The sequence below is a fragment of the Lonchura striata genome, chromosome 6, assembly GCF_046129695.1.
Source record: "Lonchura striata isolate bLonStr1 chromosome 6, bLonStr1.mat, whole genome shotgun sequence".
In the NCBI taxonomy this organism is placed as follows: Eukaryota; Metazoa; Chordata; class Aves; order Passeriformes; family Estrildidae; genus Lonchura; species Lonchura striata.
The window spans coordinates 55,882,774-55,904,930 of record NC_134608.1 but is presented as its reverse complement, the minus strand read 5'-3'; the positions used below and the strand labels follow the sequence as shown (position 1 = coordinate 55,904,930).

At 37.1% G+C, this 22,157-nt stretch overlaps 1 protein-coding gene across 1 annotated transcript in view; it reads left to right on the top strand.

The window, feature by feature from the left end:
• GAS2 (growth arrest specific 2) overlaps positions 1–22,157 on the top strand; it is an 84,429-nt gene that overhangs the window by 29,598 nt on the left and 32,674 nt on the right. The window contains exons 4-7 of the mRNA XM_021528539.3: positions 4,087–4,228; positions 13,391–13,454; positions 17,939–18,083; positions 21,263–21,370. Of these exons, the coding sequence (XP_021384214.1) occupies positions 4,087–4,228; positions 13,391–13,454; positions 17,939–18,083; positions 21,263–21,370 (459 nt within the window). The remainder of the gene's footprint in view (positions 1–4,086; positions 4,229–13,390; positions 13,455–17,938; positions 18,084–21,262; positions 21,371–22,157) is intronic.

Here is a 22,157-nt window from a genome sequence, read left to right as displayed (position 1 = left end):
AGCAATGCTGGGTCCTTGCTCCAGGTGCTCTGCACTGCTGGAGTGTCACGCTGCAGTACTGCTCTCAGCAGCAGTGCTGGGTTCTAGCTCCAGCTGCTCTGCACTGCTGGAGTGTCACACTGCAGTACTGCTCTCAGCAGCAGTGCTGGGTCCTTGCTCCAGGTGCTCTGCACTGCTGGAGTGTCGCACTGCTGGAGTGTCACACTGCAGTGCTGCTCTCAGCAGCAGTGCTGGGTTCTAGCTCCAGCTGCTCTGCACTGCTGGAGTGTCGCACTGCTGGAGTGTCACACTGCAGTACTGCTCTCGGGAGCAATGCTGGGTCCTTGCTCCAGGTGCTCTGCACTGCTGGAGTGTCATGCTGCAGTACTGCTCTCAGCAGCAGTGCTGGGTCCTTGATCCAGCTGCTCTGCACTGCTGGAGTGTCATGCTGCAGTACTGCTCTCAGCAGCAGTGCTGGGTCCTTGCTCCAGCTGCTCTGCGCTGCTGGAGTGTCACGCTGCAGTGCTGCTCTTGGGAGCAGTGCTGGGTCCTTGCTGCAGGTGCTCTGCACTGCTGGAGTGTCACACTGCAGTGCTGCTCTTGGGAGCAATGCTGGATCCTTGCTCCATCTGCTCTGCACTGCTGGAGTGTCGCACTGCTGGAGTGTCACACTGCAGTGCTGCTCTCAGCAGCAGTGCTGGAGGCTTCTTCCAGCTGCTGGGCTCAGGCCCGGAGAGCAGAGGGGCTGTGCCCCCACTGAGCCTGCACCTCCTCTGAATGCCAAATGGCAGCCACCAGTCACACAGAACAATTTCTTTTTTGTGTTGTTTACTTTGGGTTTTTGTTTGGTCTTGTAACTCAAAATGTCCCTCAGACATTTTTGGAGGTTCTAGGCCTTGGTCAGAAGCGTTTTAGATCCTGGCAGGCAGCTGGAAACAGCTGTGATTTTAAGTTTGAGCCATGGAATGAGTTACCAGCTTTGAAGGTGTAACAAGCAGTCACAAAGGGTTAGATAGTATAGTAAAAGTAGTTACAAAACAGAGGAGAAATTTTCTTAGTATTGTACAGGGGGGATTTTACTTTGTACATGGGGGTCAGAAGTTCTAAGATGGAGGAAAGTGGGCTGATCCTGTTCTTTCTCCTTCTTCCTTGCCTCCATGTTCTTGGTGATGTTGGCACTCACAGATTGGTTTAGAGTAGAAAAGCACCTTGTAATATAGGTAGTAGGTATTGGGGAAAACTGTAAACGTGTAATACGTAATATCTCATATAAAAGACAGCAGCAGCCCTGGGCGGGGAGAGAAGAAGCAGTCGGGAGTCAGAGAGGATGTCAGGGTGTGTGTGTGCCTCTGCCTGAGCTGTGAGCAAACCACAGCAGCTCCAGAAGAAAATCTTTTAGATAACTTGCAATAAACTGCCTTGAGACGGAACAAGAGCCTGCGGAGTTTTTCTTTGGAAGCACGGGTTGGAGGAGACTTTTCCAGCACATGAGATGCCAGACCAAGCCCGGGGTTCTCACGGTTTGGTGGAGTTGTTTTTGTTGTTTTCTGTTGTTCATTAGTTCTAAGGTTATCTAAGTGGTTTATTACAGACTTCCAGAACAGTGTTCAGTATCCTTAGCAGGACTTGAAAGGATATAGGCTATTTATTGTGGTTGTCTCAGCACAAAGCAGTTTAAAGGTACAGATCTGTGTGCAAGCAACAAACCCAGTATGATGTCACTAGCTCTTCTGTGCTGTTCCTGCCATTACAAACAGAAGGTTTTTTCTTGGAGGAGACTCGCTAGTTTTCTGCAAAGGCAAGCCTGAGAACATGGACACTGTGGAAAAATCCAGAGGTGAGAACTGAAGAGGGAAGTGACAGGTGATATGGTCTGACACTGCAGGTCTGCTCTCACACATAAAGTAACTGTACCCTTATCTCCTTTCTATGCTCTCTGAAGTTCTTATGCATAAGTCTGCAAGTACCAGGAGTACTGGAGCTGGCTTTTTGGTATCTTGTTCCTGTCACAGTGCTGTTCATCCATAATAGATGATCCAGAATTTGTGCTTTTAATTTATCGTAATAAATCAAAAATTACAAAGAGTATGGTAGTGTCAGATACCATTTATTTGGCCCCCTTAGGTTGACTGTTAACTCAGTTAACATCCCTGTACCGCTTCAGATAATCTGATCCAAGGAGAGATTTATAAAGTTTATAAAGAATTTATAAGAATTTATAAAGAATTTTATTCTGTTTGATTTTATTGTTGTTAAACCAATTTAGAGCTGCTGATAATTTGCTTCAGTGAGAATATGATCAAGTATGATGTATGTACAGTGGATGTTTTATGGAACTGGATTGATAGAGGGCTATGAAATGGCACCTCTTTGCACCTACTGACAAGATGGAGTTAAAGTACTGAGTGTTTCTGATTCCACTGAAACACTAAAAACCACAGATTAATCGGCAAGACTTGAAGGAATGAAAATACCTTAATAATTCATGTAATGTACTTTTTTTCATTTATTCTGCATTAGAGAAGAGTTGGTTTTACTTCCCTACTTCCTTCTTGCTTTCCCCCCCTTGTTCCAGGATGGCCCAGGAAGTGATATGGTATCTGTGGCATAAGATAAGATTTTTTTTGTTTAAAATAACATGCAAAATTGGTCGGTGTTTTATATAAATTATAGAAAAAATAATATGTCCTTGCAAATAGCTTGAACCATAAGTTAATTTTTCCAAAACACGGAAATGTATATTGAGTAATTGTATAAAAATCATGGGGGAATGAAAGCTAGATGGTGATTTGAGGAATAGATTTAATTGCATAAATCTCTGAGACACATTGATATATCTGAGACAATCTGTTAGTCTCCATTGACATACTGATAAGTACAATGCAGATTAAGCCTGCAGTTGTTCTATTTTCAGTTTATTTGGCTTATGGGTAGATAGCAGTGAGTAGCTCAGTGCATGTAGGCATATTCTGCCATTTCATTGCTGCTGTCACATGTATAATATGTATAATATTTAAACTCCTATTAAGCTGTGTTTAATACTGATATTATTATACTGCTAGAAGCTGTTGTAAGGGAAAGCCTACTCCTGTGTCCTACACCCGCTCTCCCCATTTCCATTAAATTTAAGCTAGGAATGAGTAGAGAAACCATATTTACAGTTTGCTACCTCTTAGCTCACTTTTGGTTGAGTAACTACTGACTCCAGACAGAGGAAAAAATTTCATACATTAGCATTGGTAAAACAGTGCATTCAAATCAACATAAGGTCTGAATTCCTCCATGATTTAGGGATCCTTAAAGTTACATAGCAATGTTTTGTTTTCTGCCTTCACTTGGCCATGTAGTACAGCTATTTTTTATTTGAGGAAAAAAAGCCTTAATTGAGAACTAAATGCTAAGGACTTACTTTTTATGTGTCTCAGTAAACCTACCAATACAGGCAGTAGGATTGTTGTGGTAATTACTCTGTTTGATACAGATATTGATGCTGTATCAGTAGCATCCTTTCTGATACTGAAATCATGTAAATGGAACTACTCTGGTACAGGGAGAACCTGTCTCTATAGACTTTGACTTTGTCCCAGCTAGATTTACAGGCCTGTGTTGTGCACTGGGGACTTCTGGGTGCTGTTAAACAGGAGACAGTGACCTTTCTGAAGTGTCTGTAGTCTTTGGGCCTCAAGATCCATTCCTGTACACTGTGATTATCTCCTAACATAGAACTGAAAGTAATTCACCCTTAATTGTGAGAAAGTTCAGCTCCTAGTTTAAAGTCTGTCTTTATAGTATTTTTTTTTTTTTTAATTCAGCAAACTAGACCAAACACTAAATCCAAAGCCTGTAGTTATTAATATTCCTAAGAAGTAACTAATATTGGTTCAGCTCTCAACTTCAGTGTGTGGACTTTTGGAAATAGTTTTTAGTTAAGAACTTCATGCTGTTAAATTCACTTCTCATGCTTCTTTACTCTGAATTTTTTAATGGCCAAGGAAATAAGTTGGTGGGAGTTACCCATCTATGCAAAACTTGTGTAGTGATTTCATAATACTTAAGTATTATGATAGCATATATAATTTAGCTAAATAAAGAATTCCTGTTTTTCAGGCCTTACCAGTTCGGAAAATTCCATGCAAAGCCAATGCTCCTTCAGGGTCTTTTTTTGCACGGGACAACACAGCAAATTTCTTAGCCTGGTGCAGAGATGTAGGTGTGGATGATACCTGCCTGTTTGAATCAGAAGGTTTGGGTATGTATTTCTTTATTCGTTGTGTAATAGTTAGTAATTTAAAATAAGTTTTTCTTTGTGTTTAGCCTTGAAAGACAGGAAGACTTTTAATAGGTCCTAACTCTAAATCTGACCTTTGTATGACTGTGTTAGTTCTGCTGCATGTCCATAGAACGAACAAATAAAGTTCACATCACATACTACTCATTTAAGTCAATTTTAAGAGGAACTTAAATGAGAGAAAACTCTTGCTATGTTTTCTTGCACACAAATTATTTTCCACCCTACACATATTTTTCTGAGCATGGAATGCTGTTCCTTAGTTCAGTGGGATAAGATGGTGCTTTTCTTTTTTGGGAGAGTAGGATCCAAGTGCATGCACAGTTCTGTCTGCAGACATTTGGCTAGTTGTGGAGATTTAATGAATTCCACAGGAGCCAAGATGATACAAAATTTTTCTGTTTCCCATGCTGACCGTTTTTTCCAGCTGGTTCCCTTGTGCAGTTCTGGACAAAAATTATCCAATACTACTGCTTCACAGTGTTTCATGAAAAGACTTGTACTGCTCAGGAAATCACTGTTCTAATACTACACAGTCTGTGTTGTTTTAACTTTTCTTTCTTCGAAGGAAGTCTTAGGAATCTTGACATCACAGTTTTTCAGCCAAATCTCATGAAATGAAGAGAATGCAATGTTTGTTATCTGCAATCAGATAAAAGTGTAAAGCAGGCATAGTGACAGATCAATTTCTAAGGAAGACAAATGAACACACTATGCTGAGGCTTCTTTGTTCTGTTGCTCAAAAAGCCTGTTGAAGCTCTTACTTGTGACTGATCCCATTCTTTTACAGTCTTGTTCTGCTTCTGTAGTCCAGCACAAATATTTCTGAGAGTTTTTCTTTTTCATTTGTCTGTTTTTTTATCCTGGGAAGTTTTTTAATCACGTTATTTTATATGTCTGGGAGAAAATGCTTGGCAGAGCACAGATTAGTATCTCAAAGGTGACAAATAGTAAGTTGAATATATGTATTGACTCTGATTTGTTAATTAAATCTTTAAGATAAAATTCTTATTTTATATGGTAAATCATGTGGAAGGCAAACAATAATTGTAGTTTCAATGATTTGAAATGGTGAATAAGTTGGACATTTACCAAGAATCTTGTAAACACCGGGAGATGCAGACCTCCAATGCCTGAGATGGGCAGAACCACCTCTGGTTAACAGAATACTTCAAGGTATTAGAAGTTTGTATTGCTGGGTAAGCCCAGTCGTTTGCCAGTGTTCCACAAATCTGTTGTGCATTTTTAAGAAACTAGATCTTGTTTAGAGATGGAATTGCCATAGCTGGAATACTGATATTTCCTGATAGTTCATTTGCAGACGTACACAGTGCCTTGCCTACCATAGTAAAACAGAGTGCAAACACAACAAAAAAGGTGTGTTCCAGAGGACTTCCTCTCTCAGAAAACTGAAGGGAAATATGACTGACTGTGCAAACCTGTACTCTATTTTGTTTGACTAGTGAATGATTTTCTTCACTGATAAAAAACTAGGTTCTGAGATTTTTTTCCCTTATGGTATAATGTACTAATAGAAAAGATTTATGTTGTTTGAAATAAGATTAGGACTTGATAACATTTTTGACCCATTTTTCTGAACTTGAGAAGGAGGTGGTAATCATGCCTTAAAAAAAAAAAAAAGATAAAACCAAGTAGCTATTATTCTCCTTCAGTTTAGTCATTAATTCAAAATTTTGCTTTTTTGAGATTTTCCTAATACATTAGGAATAATGATAAATCTTAACAGTTGCCAATCTAAAGCTTTTATGTTCCTCTTTCTCCCACAAATCACCAATGCATAGGAAGCAAAAATTCAGCAAAGGTAAGTAATATCAAAGGTTCTTTTCAAAGTCGTGAGAAATGTGTGTGAATGGCATCTGTATTTGCACTACCTCATTGAATTCTGCATTTTATATTATTAATTGTGGTGAAATTATGGTTACAGTGGTAACTGGTTTTTATATTTTCTTCTGTTTTTCCTCATGGCTAATAAACTCAGTAAATTGGTGTTTAAATTGTTAGTGATAAAGCGAGTTTTTTCTGTCTGCATTGGAGAACCTTATTGTATCAATTTTTCAATTGAGTGGATTTTTATCCTCATTGTTTTACTCCTATTCTGTGTGCTTTATGGTATGCAAATACTGTGTTATTTAATTAAAGGTACATAGTAATATTTTCATCATGCAACTGCATCATATAAAACATTCTGAGGTCTTTTTCTGGCAAATACACATTCTAGAATTATAAGAGTGATATTGAAGATCTAGTGCACTGAAATACTTGAATGATGGAATTATGGCACTGTTTAAAAAAAGAAATTACCAAGTATATTTGAGATCAGCAAAAGCAAAAATGTCTATACTGGCTAAGAAATTGTTAATTGTTATTGTTTCTCATTACTTAAAATATTATCTCATGTTATAAGTTCTGAAGTCTTTGAAATCATGCAAGTATAGCTGCACACAGATGCATCCATCACTCCTAACGTTTTAGCACTGGGATTCAAGTGATACAAAGGTATTCCTCACTGGAATGGAGCTGTCTCAAACAAAGACCAGGGCAGATAGGGGCAGTCCATGCCTGGTGAGCATGGAGGTAAGTGATGTTGGTGGGAAGCCTCAGTATTCTTAGAGGCTTGCTTCTGCAAAGGGTTAACATTTCAGGGCTGATCCACACAAGCAGGTGAGCAGACCTATTCAGGTAGCTTTATTCTTGTCCTTCACTTGTGGACTAATTTAGCAATTTATGTAATTATTTAAATTTAAGCACAGTTTCAAATGCTTTGTTGGATTTGGACTATTCAGCTGAGCTAAACGAGGAAACAAGATTGAGGTCTTCAAAATAAATAGAAGGAAAAGTAAATAAATGAAAAATAGAGGTGCTTGATATACTAGTAGATATGATTATACTATCTAATCACTAGTTACTTTAAAAATCATTGGAAGAGAAAGGTCAAAATTTTGAAGACTTCTACTGCTAATTTGTTGGCAATCTATAATATGATGTAGTTTGTCTTGCTGAATGTTATCATGCTTTAACATAGGTTACAATGCAAACAAATTGGGAACAGAGTTTCTTGTTAAGATTTGTAGTACAGTCAGAGCTGACTTGTAGCAATTTATCTCTAAATGCAGAGACATGGCAGGAAAGTCTACAAGTTAATGCCTTTGCAAAGAAAAGGTGGCTGGGATACCTGATGTATGAGCCACAGCTCACACGTGAACCTCTGTAAAAATTATAGCAACACAGTACCTAGTGATAATTTCGAGTGCTGCAAAATAGAGGGACACCATCTGTGCTCCCTGCGCTCATTGCCAAATTTAGCATGCTTGTCATATTTTTTACTTTTAAACTTAGTGTGTTTAAAGGAGAAGGAATTAGCTTTGTTAATACCAAAAATTATGATCCAAAATCCAAATTTTGATCATCCGTGCAAATCTTGAGGTACAGTGTCATTGAATAGTCATCTTAGATGTATCAGATTATGTGGGACTGAACATGATGTGCCAACTCTCTCATGCAGTGTGAGGATATTAATACTGCCTTTAACTCCTGTTAACTCCCATAAATATACTTGGTAAATCCCCCTGTAGGGAATAGCCCCTGTAGGCTTTAGGACAGCAAATCCCCACAGCTCTGGTAATTTTCTTTATGGAAGCATACTAGGTGGAGATATTTGTAATTTTGCTCATGCCTGAAGAGTATAATACTCAAAGAAAACTTATTGGACAAATAAGCATGGTAAGATTTTCTATGGTTGCTTTAGTTCAGTGAACATAAAGCGTAAGTTCTGACCTCTTTGTAGTAATAGAGTGTTGTTGGATGATTGTAGGATTTGGAACCAATGAATATTCTGCAGCTCTTCCATGATAAAGTCTACCCGGCAAGAAAAGGGTTTGCCACTGAGTGTGCCAGCATGCTGATATGTCATCTGCTTTGGGAGGTGTTGGATGCTCTTGATGGTTCATGTTTTGTGCTTGTATATTCTATGCACCTCTACACACAGTATGTGACATGGACTTCTTTTGATGCAACTAATTGATTTGAGTTTCATGGACAGGTTTCCTAAATAAATGCATTTCGTATTTTAGTGGAAATAGTAAACTGAAACACAAACACCTCTGATCTCTCTTCTAACATTGTTGGTTTAAAGGTTATTTTAAAAAATACTCAAATGTTGCTTGCTTAAAAATATTTTATACATAGGGAAGATTATTTTTTAAATTATTACTGTAGTTTATCTGATTTCAAGATGCAAGTTTTTTCTGTTCTTTTATACTGAAGCATCTACATATTGTAACACCATGTTAAAAGTTACTTGAAGTTGCATCAGAACAAGATTTTGTCCCATCTTTCACAGTTCTTTACTAAACTACTCATAATATTACTGAATACATCTCATTTTGAGGACTATAGAAGCATCCTAGACTCTTTGTTGTTACCATGGATTTGCATGTTAAACTACTGAATTTCAGTAAATGATGAGTGTTCAGATGACTATGTATCCCTTCTACATTAATTCTTTACTATCCTTAGATCTAGTGTGTTTGACACCTTAATTCTTTCGAGGTTTCCATAAGAGATTGATCTGAATGGGGCAGGGACTGTAGAGGAAGCACGAGTGTATCATAGCATAGCTCTGATGCAAAAGCAAGGGTAAGTTTGTTATAGGTTAACAGAGTGTTGACAAAACAATATTGGGGTTTTTTTTAAGAACAAAAAATATTCTCTAAGATCAGAATAAAATTTAAAGGAAAATGTGAGAGACAATAGGAAGAAGGATCAAAGGACCATCCTTTTGGAAAACTTTCCCTAAACTAGTATGAGTTCTGATGGCAATTGGAAGCCTGTGATAATAAATACTAAGGCACTTGGTAAAACTCTTTGCTTCTAGTGGGATAAGAAATGCGTTAGAAACAGAAATCTTATTTACTTTTTATGATTCAGCTATGCCTGATACCTTAATCTTTAAAGCAAAAAAAAAAGTTTATATTAGAAGGAAGACTGACTTCATTAAAAATGGTTTATAAAAGTGTTAGGAGCCAAGATTTGAAACTTGGCAGGGGAAGTTGTGAGAAGTTTATTTCTGTATTGTGATTCTACTAATTTAAAACAAACACAAAACTACAAACAAAACAAAAAACCTGAATGTTATTGTGAACTTTCAGTTTAAACCTGTTCAGTAAACACGTGGACTGCATGCGCATTGTGTGTTCTGTCTCCTGACAGTCACAGGCTCTAATAATGCTGAAAGCAGAGGCTGCTCCTCCTCTGCTTCTCCTCTGCATCCAGGCACTGAGGTAAGGACCTCTGAGGAAGCACAAAGGTTGAGTGAACAAAAGAGGAATACTTGTAAAAAGAGAATGGGATGGCAATAAGATGGGAGCAGTGTGAAGAAATGTCATTGCCAGAGAGAAGCAAGGATAAAAACTTCCAGGAACTAAAAAGGAATTATTGTTTACAAAGAGTGGCTGGAGGTAGCATGCAAAGATGCAGGCAATGAGAACAGCAAGTAAGAAGCATTTAAAGGGATGAGATGAAAAGTGAAAAGGCAGGACACCTAAAATAAGCCAGACTTGTTTGCATTATTTCTCTGTCTTCCCATTGCATTCTTGTCAAGCAAATCCCACCAGTGAGAGTCTATAGAAAGATGGATATTTCCATTCATTTTATGCAGGGGATCTGCATAAAATAATATTTATTGGTCTCTGAAGTCCCCAAATACATATGCTGTATAGTCCTCAGGAATGCTGGTATTTTCTCATCTGAAGCACTGTCTTATGAGATGACCTGATGTTTGTTTTTGTGGTTGGTTATTGCCTGCACACATCTTCATCCTCTAACAATGACGTCACTCTGCCACATTGTTCAGTGTGAAATGCATGAAATGTGTCTAGATTATGTTGAGTCAGACTCGCTAAAGGTCTATGAATTTTGTTTGGATAGATAATCAAATTTTCTTCTAGATATATTTATAGATCTTTTTGCAAATAGTGGTAGTTGAACCTCTCTTTTTCTTCCATTCCAGAGTCATGCAGATGTACATATGTATGAATTGCAATTTACTTGGTTTGACTATTCCAAACCCACTTTATTCCATTTATATTTTGGAGTATGCCTTACTTCTTAAAATCAAGTTTTATTTTGTGACTGTCAAAACCGGTTTAAAACCAAAATAACAGAATACACTTCTAGGGTCATGAATGTAGCACTTTAAAAATACTGATTACTAGTAAAGGTAAATATTTAATGTAATTACTATGTTGTGGGAAGGAAGAATATTGAAAATAGCTGAATATCCAAGTGTTCATCATTTATATTCTTAGTAACAGATGGCTGAAGAATAAGTATATTTTTCCTAGTGCACTGCCTGTTTAGTTTTCATGCTCTGCAGTTTCATTTCTGGAAATGTATTTGGATGAGATTAGAGGACAAATGCACACCTCCCAAAGGGCTACATAGACACTGGGAAGAGATAAAAGTATCATTCAGCTCACACCACTTACACTTGTTCCTATCCCTGGAGCTGCAAGTTGAAGGCACAGAGGCTGGAGTTCTGCCTTGGGGTGTTGCTTACCTGGAGATTTTCCAGTCCCTTTGTGTCTCACCCATGCATAGAACAGAGTAATTGCTTTCAGGGCTTTAAGTAGACTTTAAAATATCTTTTTCAGGTATGGTATTTTTTCCTCATGCATTTAAATTAGGTGAGTCTTTAGATTACCAAAAGTTTATGTAGCTGATGTCTGGACCTTAACTCATTAAAAACAAATATCTTTTGATGTTGTTCAGGTTTTTTCTGATTTATACAAAAAGTCACACAATTACTTTTTAGTCTCAATTCCATCTGAAGTGTAATGTGCACTTTTTTTTTAATATTGTGGAATTTCTTAAAACCTGATTTTTACTTAAAATAACATGAGGGCTTTACTTTAGTAGGTATTTCTGAAGAGTAGATGATAATGTACTCATAATTACTATTTTTTCTTTTCTTCTATTTTTCCTTTCTTGTTCTTGAGGTTTTAGGGAGTTGATTATAGAAACAGCCACAGACCATTCTTGAGTTATTAATTTAGTATTTTGCTTATATGCTTTGCTGAATTTCTTTACAGAACATTACCTATTCTGAATCATGGAGGAAAAAATATATTGGTTTGTGGTGGTGTTTCATAATTGTTATAACTGTCCTCTGAAGGCAAGGGTAGCTGAGGTTCTTGCTAATAGAAGAAGAGGCAGGTGAGAGTGAAACCACACTTGAGTGGCTAGTATATCTGGAAGGTTTATTTAGATCAGTTTGGTTGCAATGGAAAGGAGGTATGTAACCATTTTGGCTATTATCATCTATAGAAATGCAGCAAAGTAAGAAGATACCACTTAAGCAAATACAGAGGGAAAAGAGAGAAAGGATAAGAACAGAGTGAAGTGAGTTAATTGTTGCAATTGCAATATCTCTTGTTTAAAGTGATGGCCACAGTCTTGATCTGTTGAGGGTGGGGTAAGCCCATGAAACACCAGGTTCAGTGGGTTAAAATACAGTCAGGGTCAAGTGACAACACCCAGGATGCCACCCCTGAGGCGAGGGTGTAGATATTCTCAGTTCAGTCAGAGAGAAAAAGAGAAAGATTTCTGCCAGGCTAAGCCTGGGAAAATCTCCAAGAAAAATGTAAACAATCTATTACCTTGCTTTCCGTTCATATTGTTTATAGATATGTTCTACCACACTGACCTAAGTCCAGTGTACCAATCAAACAAAATGTTTTTACTTTAAAACCAATAAAATTAATGTTCACAATATTCTCTGTAGAAGAGAGAAGTACTTTTGAATAAACACTCATTTGGCCTTCTAAAATGGTGCGAGTCATTTCGCCTGTCCCTGGCTCTGCAGCATCACGAGGGTGTTGCACAGTCTGATCCAGCACTGTGGATCAGGTGCAGTCCTCTTGTGGAAAGCCTCAGAAAGTGTCTGAGCATGTTTTGGAGGACTCTGATGGTTTGTGACACCTAAAGCATGACAGGTGGCTGTCACATCAGCGTAGCTGAGCCACTTTTGCCCCATCAGAAGTGATGTATGTGACTGTCCCAATACCTTCCACAGAGGGGAGTTAACACCTCAGCCAGTTATGTCAGGTAGGACATTGCCATGATAAAAAGCACTATTCCACTTTGCAGAATCTGCTTCTTATGAGTATTTTCCCTTATTTGGCTCAAAACCCAGTTTGTTGCTAAACAGAATTTGGTTTGTCGTGGTCATCCTCTGGTGGTGAGTTCACACCACCTCTGTGCCTGGAACTGCTCTTACACAGCTGAGATATTGCACCACCACACACCCAAAAACTCTCCCCCTCTCTTTCCCATAAGGAGTGCAAACCTGGCCTCAGCAAAGCCCCTGCTGCTTTTGCAAGTGGATGGTTGGGACAATAATCCCTAACATTTCAATCTCTCACAATAATGAGATGATCATGCTGTGTCACAGCTACTTCTGAATCATAAAAAACCTATTCTGTGTGGAATCCAGGCATGCAGACTTGCATTATATATAAGTATGTGTAAAGGAGAAACTCTTTTTGTCTGTTCGGTATTTTTATATTGTGAAGAACTGATTCCTAAAGCATTCTAGTTTCATATTTACTTTAAGAGTAGATGTGAAAAAAAATTCAGGACCAAATTTATAGTAAGGTACGTCTTTGTTAATGCAACTTTTTTATTTTTTAAAATTAATTTGGTTAAGAAAAATAGTGATCTAAAGGATATGAATTCTCTTAGTTTATAGAAAGAAATGTATCGCTCTAATGTTATTATTTTTGACTTTCTACTAATTAAAGTTTTGTGCCAGATCTCTTAAATATTTTTAAATAGTTATTAACTGCTTGCAGATTACCAATTACCCCAAATAATTTTTCAGTGATTTAGATAATTAAATTGAGCTTCTGAACTATCTGAACTCTGAGAGCCACTCATCAATCCCATCCTTTTTATTCCAATAAAACTCTACAGCAAGCCAAAGAAAACAAATGTTTATAAGAGTCAAGAGTAACAGACGTTGATGATTAGGTTCCATTCCATCACTAAGATCTTTAAAATAGCTTTTATATATCATTGTTTTCCATCTTCATTTTGCTTTTCTAGTACTCCACAAGCAGCCAAGAGAAGTGTGCCTTTGTTTGCTGGAACTTGGAAGAATTGCAGCAAGGTAGGTGAAAATATTTAAAGACTGTTGAAATATTTGCATTCTTGACAGTGGGGGTATTGACAGACATATTAAGTCAGCACATCTCAAGCTAAGTTTTGTGCTCATTAGGTTCAAATAGAATGTTTGTCTTGATGTCACACTTGAAGCCAGTTCTTAACAAATACTACAAAATACCAGTCCTTCAATGAAGATATTTGTAGGCTATCCTTCTATTAGGAGAGGAAGGGTTTGAGAATTTTTTTCTATACAGTTTTGAGCTGTTTCTCATTCCAAAGTCAGATGTCTCTATAAATAACTGCAATTTAATTAAGTCTGTTGATAATAAGATGATCTTCACATGATCTAAATCTGACCAAGATGATTTTAACTGTGCTGAACTTCAGTACATTGTAATGTTATCTTTGACAACAAGACAAAGACTTTGGCTAAGCAATCAAAATTACAGAAACTAGAATGTGATTTTTTTCCCCCTTTTTGCAGATGTAGGTTTAACTAGCATAGTGCATAAGATTTACTGAAAAATACATGAGCATCAGGACTGCTACCCAGTCTTGCATGTAAATTGCAGTTGCCTTCATTAATGTGTGTAAAATAGCAAGTATCTTGCTATTCAAATAGCTTCATTAATTTCAGAAGAATTCCTTGTGGTAACAATCAAGGTGAGGGAGACCCCTGTTTATTATTAATTTAAGGACTAGTATTGGCTGTGTTAAAATTGCATCATGTGTGTTCATATTTTGTGAATGAACTCACATGGAAAACTAGAAATTTTTCTCATGGTCAAGTTTCAGAAAAACACTTGCTGTCAGTGGAAGCTTGCATAGGAACAGCAATGATCAAAAAAAAATAGTGATTTCAGGTTTTCAATTATTTTGTTATCTCCAGAACTTGTGTTCAAATGGCAAATTGTTTTAACTTCCCACAAAGAAGAAAGTATTTTGATCTGCAAATGAATAATCAAAATAATTTTAATGAATCTTAATTTACCTGAGCAAATAAACTGTGCTTTCAAGACCAGCTGGGAGATAGATCTATCAGCACCTAGAGCCCCTATGCCTGGGGCATAACTGTCAGGGGTATCTGCCCCAGCTGGTCACTCTATAGTATCCAGCTTCCTCAGGTAATGCATGGGTGTGGTTAGGCAGTGCCAGACTCTGCTAAAGTTGGTTGAGTTAGATTAATCTCATTTTGCAGTGAGATTTGATGACTCAATAGGTCTACAAGGGAATGAAAATAGAATCTTATCCTTTATATTTGTCTTAAGCTTCCATGTCTCGGATGCTTTCTGTTCCAGACATGAAAAGAAGTACTGAAGAAATAAATAACCCATGCTTTCATTTATTATGCATATCTATCCCTTTACCCTTAAAATATTTGTATTGTATTTTTTATTTATAATGCGTGAATATTACCATATATCATTAATGATTATTTTATATATTGTGTTTCCATTTCTGTTATTTATGTTTCTTTATTTTAATTTTATTTCTAGCTTAGGGTCAAACAACATATCTGTCTACTTTCCCGCACTAGTATCTCTTCAAAACAAACAAATCCCCATTTATAATCTTGTGTGCTTCCAAGGTACACAAAAACAGAACTGAAATGTCAGGTTAATATAACTGAAAACTAAATATATGATGCCCGTTTGCCTGTGCTGTGGTAAACTAGAACTGTATGGGAAAGGAGAATTGATAATTGCCTTCTTTAAGTGTAGGAAAGAGCACATTAAAGTGAGGTTCCTGTGCTGCTTTAAACAAGGGAGAAGACAGATGTGTGCTTTGTAGAGCAAACCGGGTCTGTTTGCAGTCTTAGGGATCTGCTTTCCTGAACAGGAGCTGCAGAAAAAGCACTTTGAAAAGGTGCCTCAGTCTGTTTTTAAAGAACAAAAAGTGTAAGAGACCCTGAGTAATTTTAGAAGCAGAATGATATGTTCAAACTCATCACAAGGGCTCAGCTTTTGGCCCACTTTGCCCAGCTAGATTACTGTTAGTCTTCAGGTCTGTAAAGCCCAAAAGTCAACCTAAGCTTTTTTATTTTATGCAAATGGACTTGTGATTGGGGCACAAGTGTGGCAGAATGAGGATTGCTTGAGGAGGAGTTAAACTGAGCTCTGTTCTGCTGAACTTGAACTGGTATTCAGCAGATACTCTCTGGAGGAAGGGAGACAGGTGATCATTCACCTTTGCTTTGGTAATGCTTTTAGCACGTTATCTCATAGTGTCCTCTTAGACAAATTAGGGACAGATGGTCTTGATGAATGGACTGCACATTGAGTGGGAAACTGGTGTGCCACTTGGCTCAAAGAGTGGCAGTTCAAAGATATTAATAAAAGTACAATTGCCTGAGAAATTATCCTGAATTTCATCTCTTTATGAAAACAGCATTCTGAGATCGTCTGCAACACTTCAGTAGTTAAAATGAGGCCTTGTGTCACTGGCAGATGTTATGTCAATACAGTGAAATTTATGAGAGAAGAAAGTGTCCTACAGGGTGGAATTGACCTCTGAAAATGCACAGGACTATTGCAGTCGGTTACACAGGTCCAGCATTCTCCGAAGTATCTGAAAGTCAGTGATTATGCAATGGAAAACAGCTAAATTAGTTTTTCTGCACAAAGAATGAAGGTCCTCAGTTACTGTTAGACTCTTACAGGGTTAAACAACTCTCACAGGTCTTTTGGATTACTGTTGAGCAGTTTCAATGTCTTTCTGCTATTGTATTCAATTTTACCTTGATAAAAATGGAAAGTGGTCTAAGAAGTCTAACAGAGATCATGTTACAGTCCAGTGCTGCTTCATGCGTAGCTGTGAGAAGCCAGGCTAGAAAGAAGCAGAAAAGGAAATGCTTAGCATACCTTCCCAGAATTTGCACCTCTGCCCCTCTCAGAAAAGATGTGGCTTTTTACAATTTCAGCTTTCCAGCAACTTTGCTTTGGGTTCATACAGCATTGGGGGGAAAAAAGCGTGTGTGTTTGTTTGATTGCTGATTTTATTTTTCAGCTGTTCGTCAGAGGAATTCAGAGTACTGGAAGTACAGGGAACTTTAAAAGTCTGTCACAAAGACAAAATTTAGAAACTATGAAAAGTAGTAGAAGCAATGAAGCAACATTTCTTACAGTGGAAGAGTTTTATTTGATGAGTAAGGCTGTATGCAGGAGTAGGCTTAGAGCCCAGTGGGAATTACATAATTTACAGCCTGTCAGCATCTGCAGGCAGACAGGAAGTAAATAGGTTGTGTATAAGTGCTTGCTTCAATGTTGGCTGACTTTTCATTATGCAGACTGCACCAGTTAGAAGCCAATACAAGCACAGATTTGGTTCTTGGTTTGCTTTCTATTAATTTACTAGGCAGTAGTATGACTAAATTAAACATTATCAGAAAACTCAAAAGCTAATATGTGTGCTTATATCTTTTCTCTGTACCCTTCTAAGATCATTATGGTATTTAGCTTTAATTTTCATGATATGTATTTGTTACTGCTCAATATTTTAGTGTCCAGGTCTTACCTAGGTAAGTCAGTATAGTTCTGTATCTACACTGTGGACTTTTCTGCTACAGAAAAAAATATAATTTCAATTGTGCAAGTAGTTTGCTATGAGAGGTCTACCTGGCATGATAACTTTTCCAAGCTGAAGTCATTCTCTGAGAAGGGAACTCTGGATGTTTTTCTGGGGTTTGTTCAGTGTTGGCAGATAAAAAAACAGAAGGGGCTTATCGGTAATTAGGAAAATGGGATGCACTTTTAAGCTTTTGAGTTGTGTCCAAGCTCTGCTGCTTGCTGTGAGACACTGACTCAATCACTTGCCATAAAGCTTTCAGAAGATCTTTCAAAAAGAGTCTGGCTCTTCAAGTGCTCTGGTTTGAGTTTATCCATGATGAAGTTGCATGTATTTTGTTCTAGCTGGAGCTACAGGTGTGTTGCCACTGTAAACAGAGATCTGAAGACTGGCTGTCAAAAATGAATTAGTAGAAACACTAACCACTTCTGAAGAGTAATGGCCATGTCTCAGTTTACTTATCTATAAATTCAGTGCAGTAGCTGAAACCAGGAAAACCCTTAATCCCTTTGCATTTGTATTTCTTCAGAAAATACTAACATGAAATATTAGTTGTTAAGTAATTTGAAAAGATGCTGTTTGGAAAGAAAAAAATAAAATAGAAAAAAGTGCAAATGTACTGAACTTGATTCTGTGAGGTCTAGTGTTGTTCATAAATTATTCACCAGCATATATGATATCAGACAGAGAAGCTGAAAAAGTACCTGTATTTCCTGTAAATTTGATTAACTGAGAAACTGCATCTAATTTTTTTCTGTTAATTTGAAATTATGGCAATATGGGTTGGTGTATTTTAAACATGTTTATTAATGTGTTTATCATTCTGTTATTGCACACAAGGTAGAAATTCTTTCCACTGTTTTGTTTTAAACTATATAATACTTTATACGGACTAGTAATTTATTATTTGCGTGTTTCTAAAAGGTGTGGGGTTGAACCTCCTGGATTAATAAAATTGGAAAAAGAGATTGAACAGGAGGAAACACTTTCAGCTCCCCTTCCATCTCCTTCACCATCACCCACAAAGTCTCCTGGGAAAAAGAGCACAGGAAAACTGTTGGATGATGCTGTAAGTTGTGGGAGGAAACTTCTTCCTATTTTATTGATTCTGATATGTGCTTACTTGAAAAACACACACAAGCCTAAGTTTAACATCTCACTCTATTTTAAACATTTGTAGACTTATAGAATTATTTGGTTTTTGACCACAATTATTTATGTCTGAAGCTTTAGGGGGGAAAAAAAAGTCACACTGTGTAGGAGTTCTGCAGCTTAGCCTAGCTTTGTGCTTAGGGCCACATTTTCTTATTATTACTTTTACTCCTTATTCACCAACTCCCACTTGGTGCTTTGTCTGGGGAAGGACTGAGTCAGGACAAGATTTGTCTCATACTGACTTGTAGTGAATGTTAACAAACACTTCTGAGATATTTCAGCCTAATTTTTATGCTGTTCTACATGATTCTCACTTAGTAAAAAAAACAAGCATTGTTTTCCTCATTGTTAGAATCTTGCTTTGAATTTCATTAAACTTGCTGCAGCATATTGACTGTTCATGTTTCTGGTGCAAACCCACAGGGGTTCATTTGAAATAGCTGGAATCAGATGAAAAGGACACATTTTGAGGCCATGAAGAGGTTAAACTGGAAAAGTACAAATCTAGCCTGTAAAAAGAAGCAGTTACCATAGTAACTACTACATTGCAAGGTAGATGTGCCACCTGGGAGTTACAAAGCACTTCTTGAAAAATCCATGTGCCACTTTCCTGTTACAAAGAGCAGATGGAATATAATGTTCCTTCATTTTATTGAAACACTTTTTTTATTCGATGACTGTAATTACATTTAAAATTTTCTGGTTTGTATTTCTTCTTTAACTTTGCAAAAGCACTTGTGTTTCAAAAGAATTGAGAAAGAACAGTTATATGTAGAAGGAGGCTGGTGGCTGCATATCTTGTAGAAATTGAACAGAGAGAATGTAGGTTTTCTCTAACCATCTCCTTTAATTTAGAAAGCAGCACGGGTAGAAACAGAATGGAATTCATCCAGCTAGAGCCCTGACCTGCACTGCCCCAGACACTCACACCATAAAATAGCAGCAGTTTCTCATATAGTCCAGACTTAAAATAAAATAGAATATAATTCCTCCCCCTGCTTCCTTATTTGATTTCCAAATTCCACTCAATACTTCTGTGTCCTTTGGGACAGTCAGGCAATGGAACTCGCACCAGCAGGATCAGCAGTGAGGATCTTATTATCCTCTCTTTTACACCAGAATAGATCTGTTGCCTTTCACTCTTCACAGGCAGAAGATGGGTCTGTTTTGCTTACACAGCTCAAAACAACTTTGAACTTGTTAGGCCCAGTTACTCTGGGTTTTTGAGTCCTTGTATGAACTCTAGTGGACGAAGCATTAAGTTCCTACTACCCATTTTCAGCTATCAGGGTGATAGTGCCATAGGATATTATGTCAGGAATCCCTCATTATTTAACAGTTTTCAGAGGGCCGTTGAAAAGGCTTCCTAGGCATGATTCCAGTCTTGGTACCACCTTCCAAGAAATACAGGAATACACTTTTCTCATCCTCAGCAACCTGCACTTGGATTTAAGTCATTAGCCACTGATTAACTATCTAAATAGTTTATTCACCAGAAATGGAGGCTAAGTCTCATCCATGTTGATAAAAATAATTTGAGTAACTGATTTTAAAATTAAAAACCTGATGCATTCAAAATGAGGACATCTCATCTGATACTTGAGAAATACTTTTTGTGTGTAAAATGCATGTAGAGTTCCTCTGTTAAATTGATTTTAGTTACTCTTCTTCATAAAAATATAATGCCCTGATTAAAAATAAGTAAGTCTTAAGAATACTTATAAAACACTCTCCACAGGGTGATGAAGTTATTCAGATAAAGGCATTGAACCATTTCAGAAATAATTGGAAAGCCATTAAATCACTCAACAGGGCTAGTTTCAAAAGTATAGAAACAATAATTGGTTGCCTTCTAAGTTTGTTTTGGCTTATTTAACAAACTATAACTTAATTCTTAAAGCAGATCTGGAAAACGTTTGTACTTCAGAAGCCTTATCTGTTCATGATAAACAAAACACTCATTAAAGTGCTATATCTTTGGCCAAGCATTTTTTCTTTTTATGGAACAATTTAAGACTTTAATTTGTTAGCTGTTTAGCTGTTTAGACAATATCCTTTCCTGGGCCTCAGACTATTTTTACAGGCCTTGGTTTACAAACTGGATATGAAAATGTCTTTGGAATATTGTTTGAAATGGACAAACATCTGCAAGTTCCTCTGGCATTTTGCATCGTTTGATGCTGACATACAAGCTACAAATTTTGTCCAAGTGTACCACAGCGTATGAAAATGCTGCACTTATTCTTGCTGCTCCTATGCAGAAGTGCAATTTGAATGTCAAGGAAGAGTTTCACAGCCAGATCTGCTCTTTTGATATTGATGCCTTTGCTACTTTCCCATCACCGGAGAGTACAAAATGTACTTTTACTAAACATCAGTCTTTGGTAGCACATGCCAGAGCAAGGAGGCCAAAGTCAAGCTGATGCAACTAATAGCATGCAGGAAAGTGGTTTTCATCTGTTTTTTCTCAGCCCTTATTTTTTGGGGTTATGTAGTTAGGTTTGGCAATGATAGTGCTATTGAGGTCCCTTTAAATTAATTTCAATTGAACTAGCCCTAACAAGGAGCACATCAAAGGGCAGTTGAAACTACTGAGGAGTGTCTTGGCATTAATTTTTAATGATGTCACAGTATTTTCTGTATGCTTTTTTCCTAAGGTGTTTGTGCACAGTTTTAAAGAGGCAGAGCCTCTTACTGGTAAGGAAGATACCTCTATATTTATATATATTTAGAAGGTAGGACACATCTTATGACATCTTCATTTTGCCTGTTAGCTGTATTAGCACTTTGAGCTGATTAATCATAAAATACTGAGAATAGAGTTACAAAAGTTTAGTGCTGAACTCCATGTAACAGGCTGCTTGAATTCAGATAAAGAGTGCAAATTTGATGCTGAATTATGTAACATTTTAAACTCAACTACTCAATAATTGCTATTGGAAGCACCATAGGAGGCTTTCTGGGGTTACAGAAATGTTAAGCAAAACCAAAAAAAATATCATAAATTTAGACTTTAATTATGACAAGTGTCTTATTGAATGTTTTGCTATCCATGCTATTTTAAACAGTTCCTATTAATAACTTGTTTTATAGGTTAAACACATTTCTGAAGATCCACCTTGTAAATGCCCTAATAAGTTCTGCGTGGAGCGTCTTTCACAGGGAAGATACAGAGTTGGAGAGAAGATCCTTTTTATTAGGGTAAAGATTTTATTTTTGCTTTTCATTTTTACTTTGTTTCTCTTTTACTGCTACCTTCCACTTTGAAAATTACATCACTGATTAACAGGAAAAAATATTTTCTGGTTAACCAGCACTGACTCATTTTTGTGACACAGTTGGAGAATAAATAACCTACAGCGTGTTAACTGACCCAAGGAATTATTACTATGTGATAAATATCCTTCTGACTTTAGGTCATTGAATTTGCTCTCTATTTAATTAATTGCAACAAAAATAAAAGTCTGCAGAAATAGAGCTGGTGACTTCTCAGTTTGGCTTGAAAGAATATCCATTGCATTGAAACAGTCTTTCTCCCACTGTCTTTTGGCTGATACTGTCTAGCTGGTCAGGAGAGAGATCAAAGGCTTCATGATCATTGAATTGCCAAGTCATGACTAAGATATATTGCTAAAGCAGCATGAGCAAACCATTGAAATCCATAGTATGTCATTTGATTAACAGATATTTCCAAACCTAGAGTTTTATTTCAGACTTTGTAGGTAGATTTTTAACTCCCATAGCACAAAGGTAATCAGTATCAATATTTGCTACCATTATTCAATGGCTGAAATTAGTACATCTATACTTTCAAAGATTAATTCTTCTGATCCACTTAATCTTCTCTACAAATGGCTGTGGTAATAATAATTGAAAATATGCTAATCTTGTTATTCTGTAGTTGTATATTAAGAATTTGATTCATACTACACTTCTTTCCATCTTCCTCTCCACATGCACTATTCTTGAGTCATGACTTGACAAAATG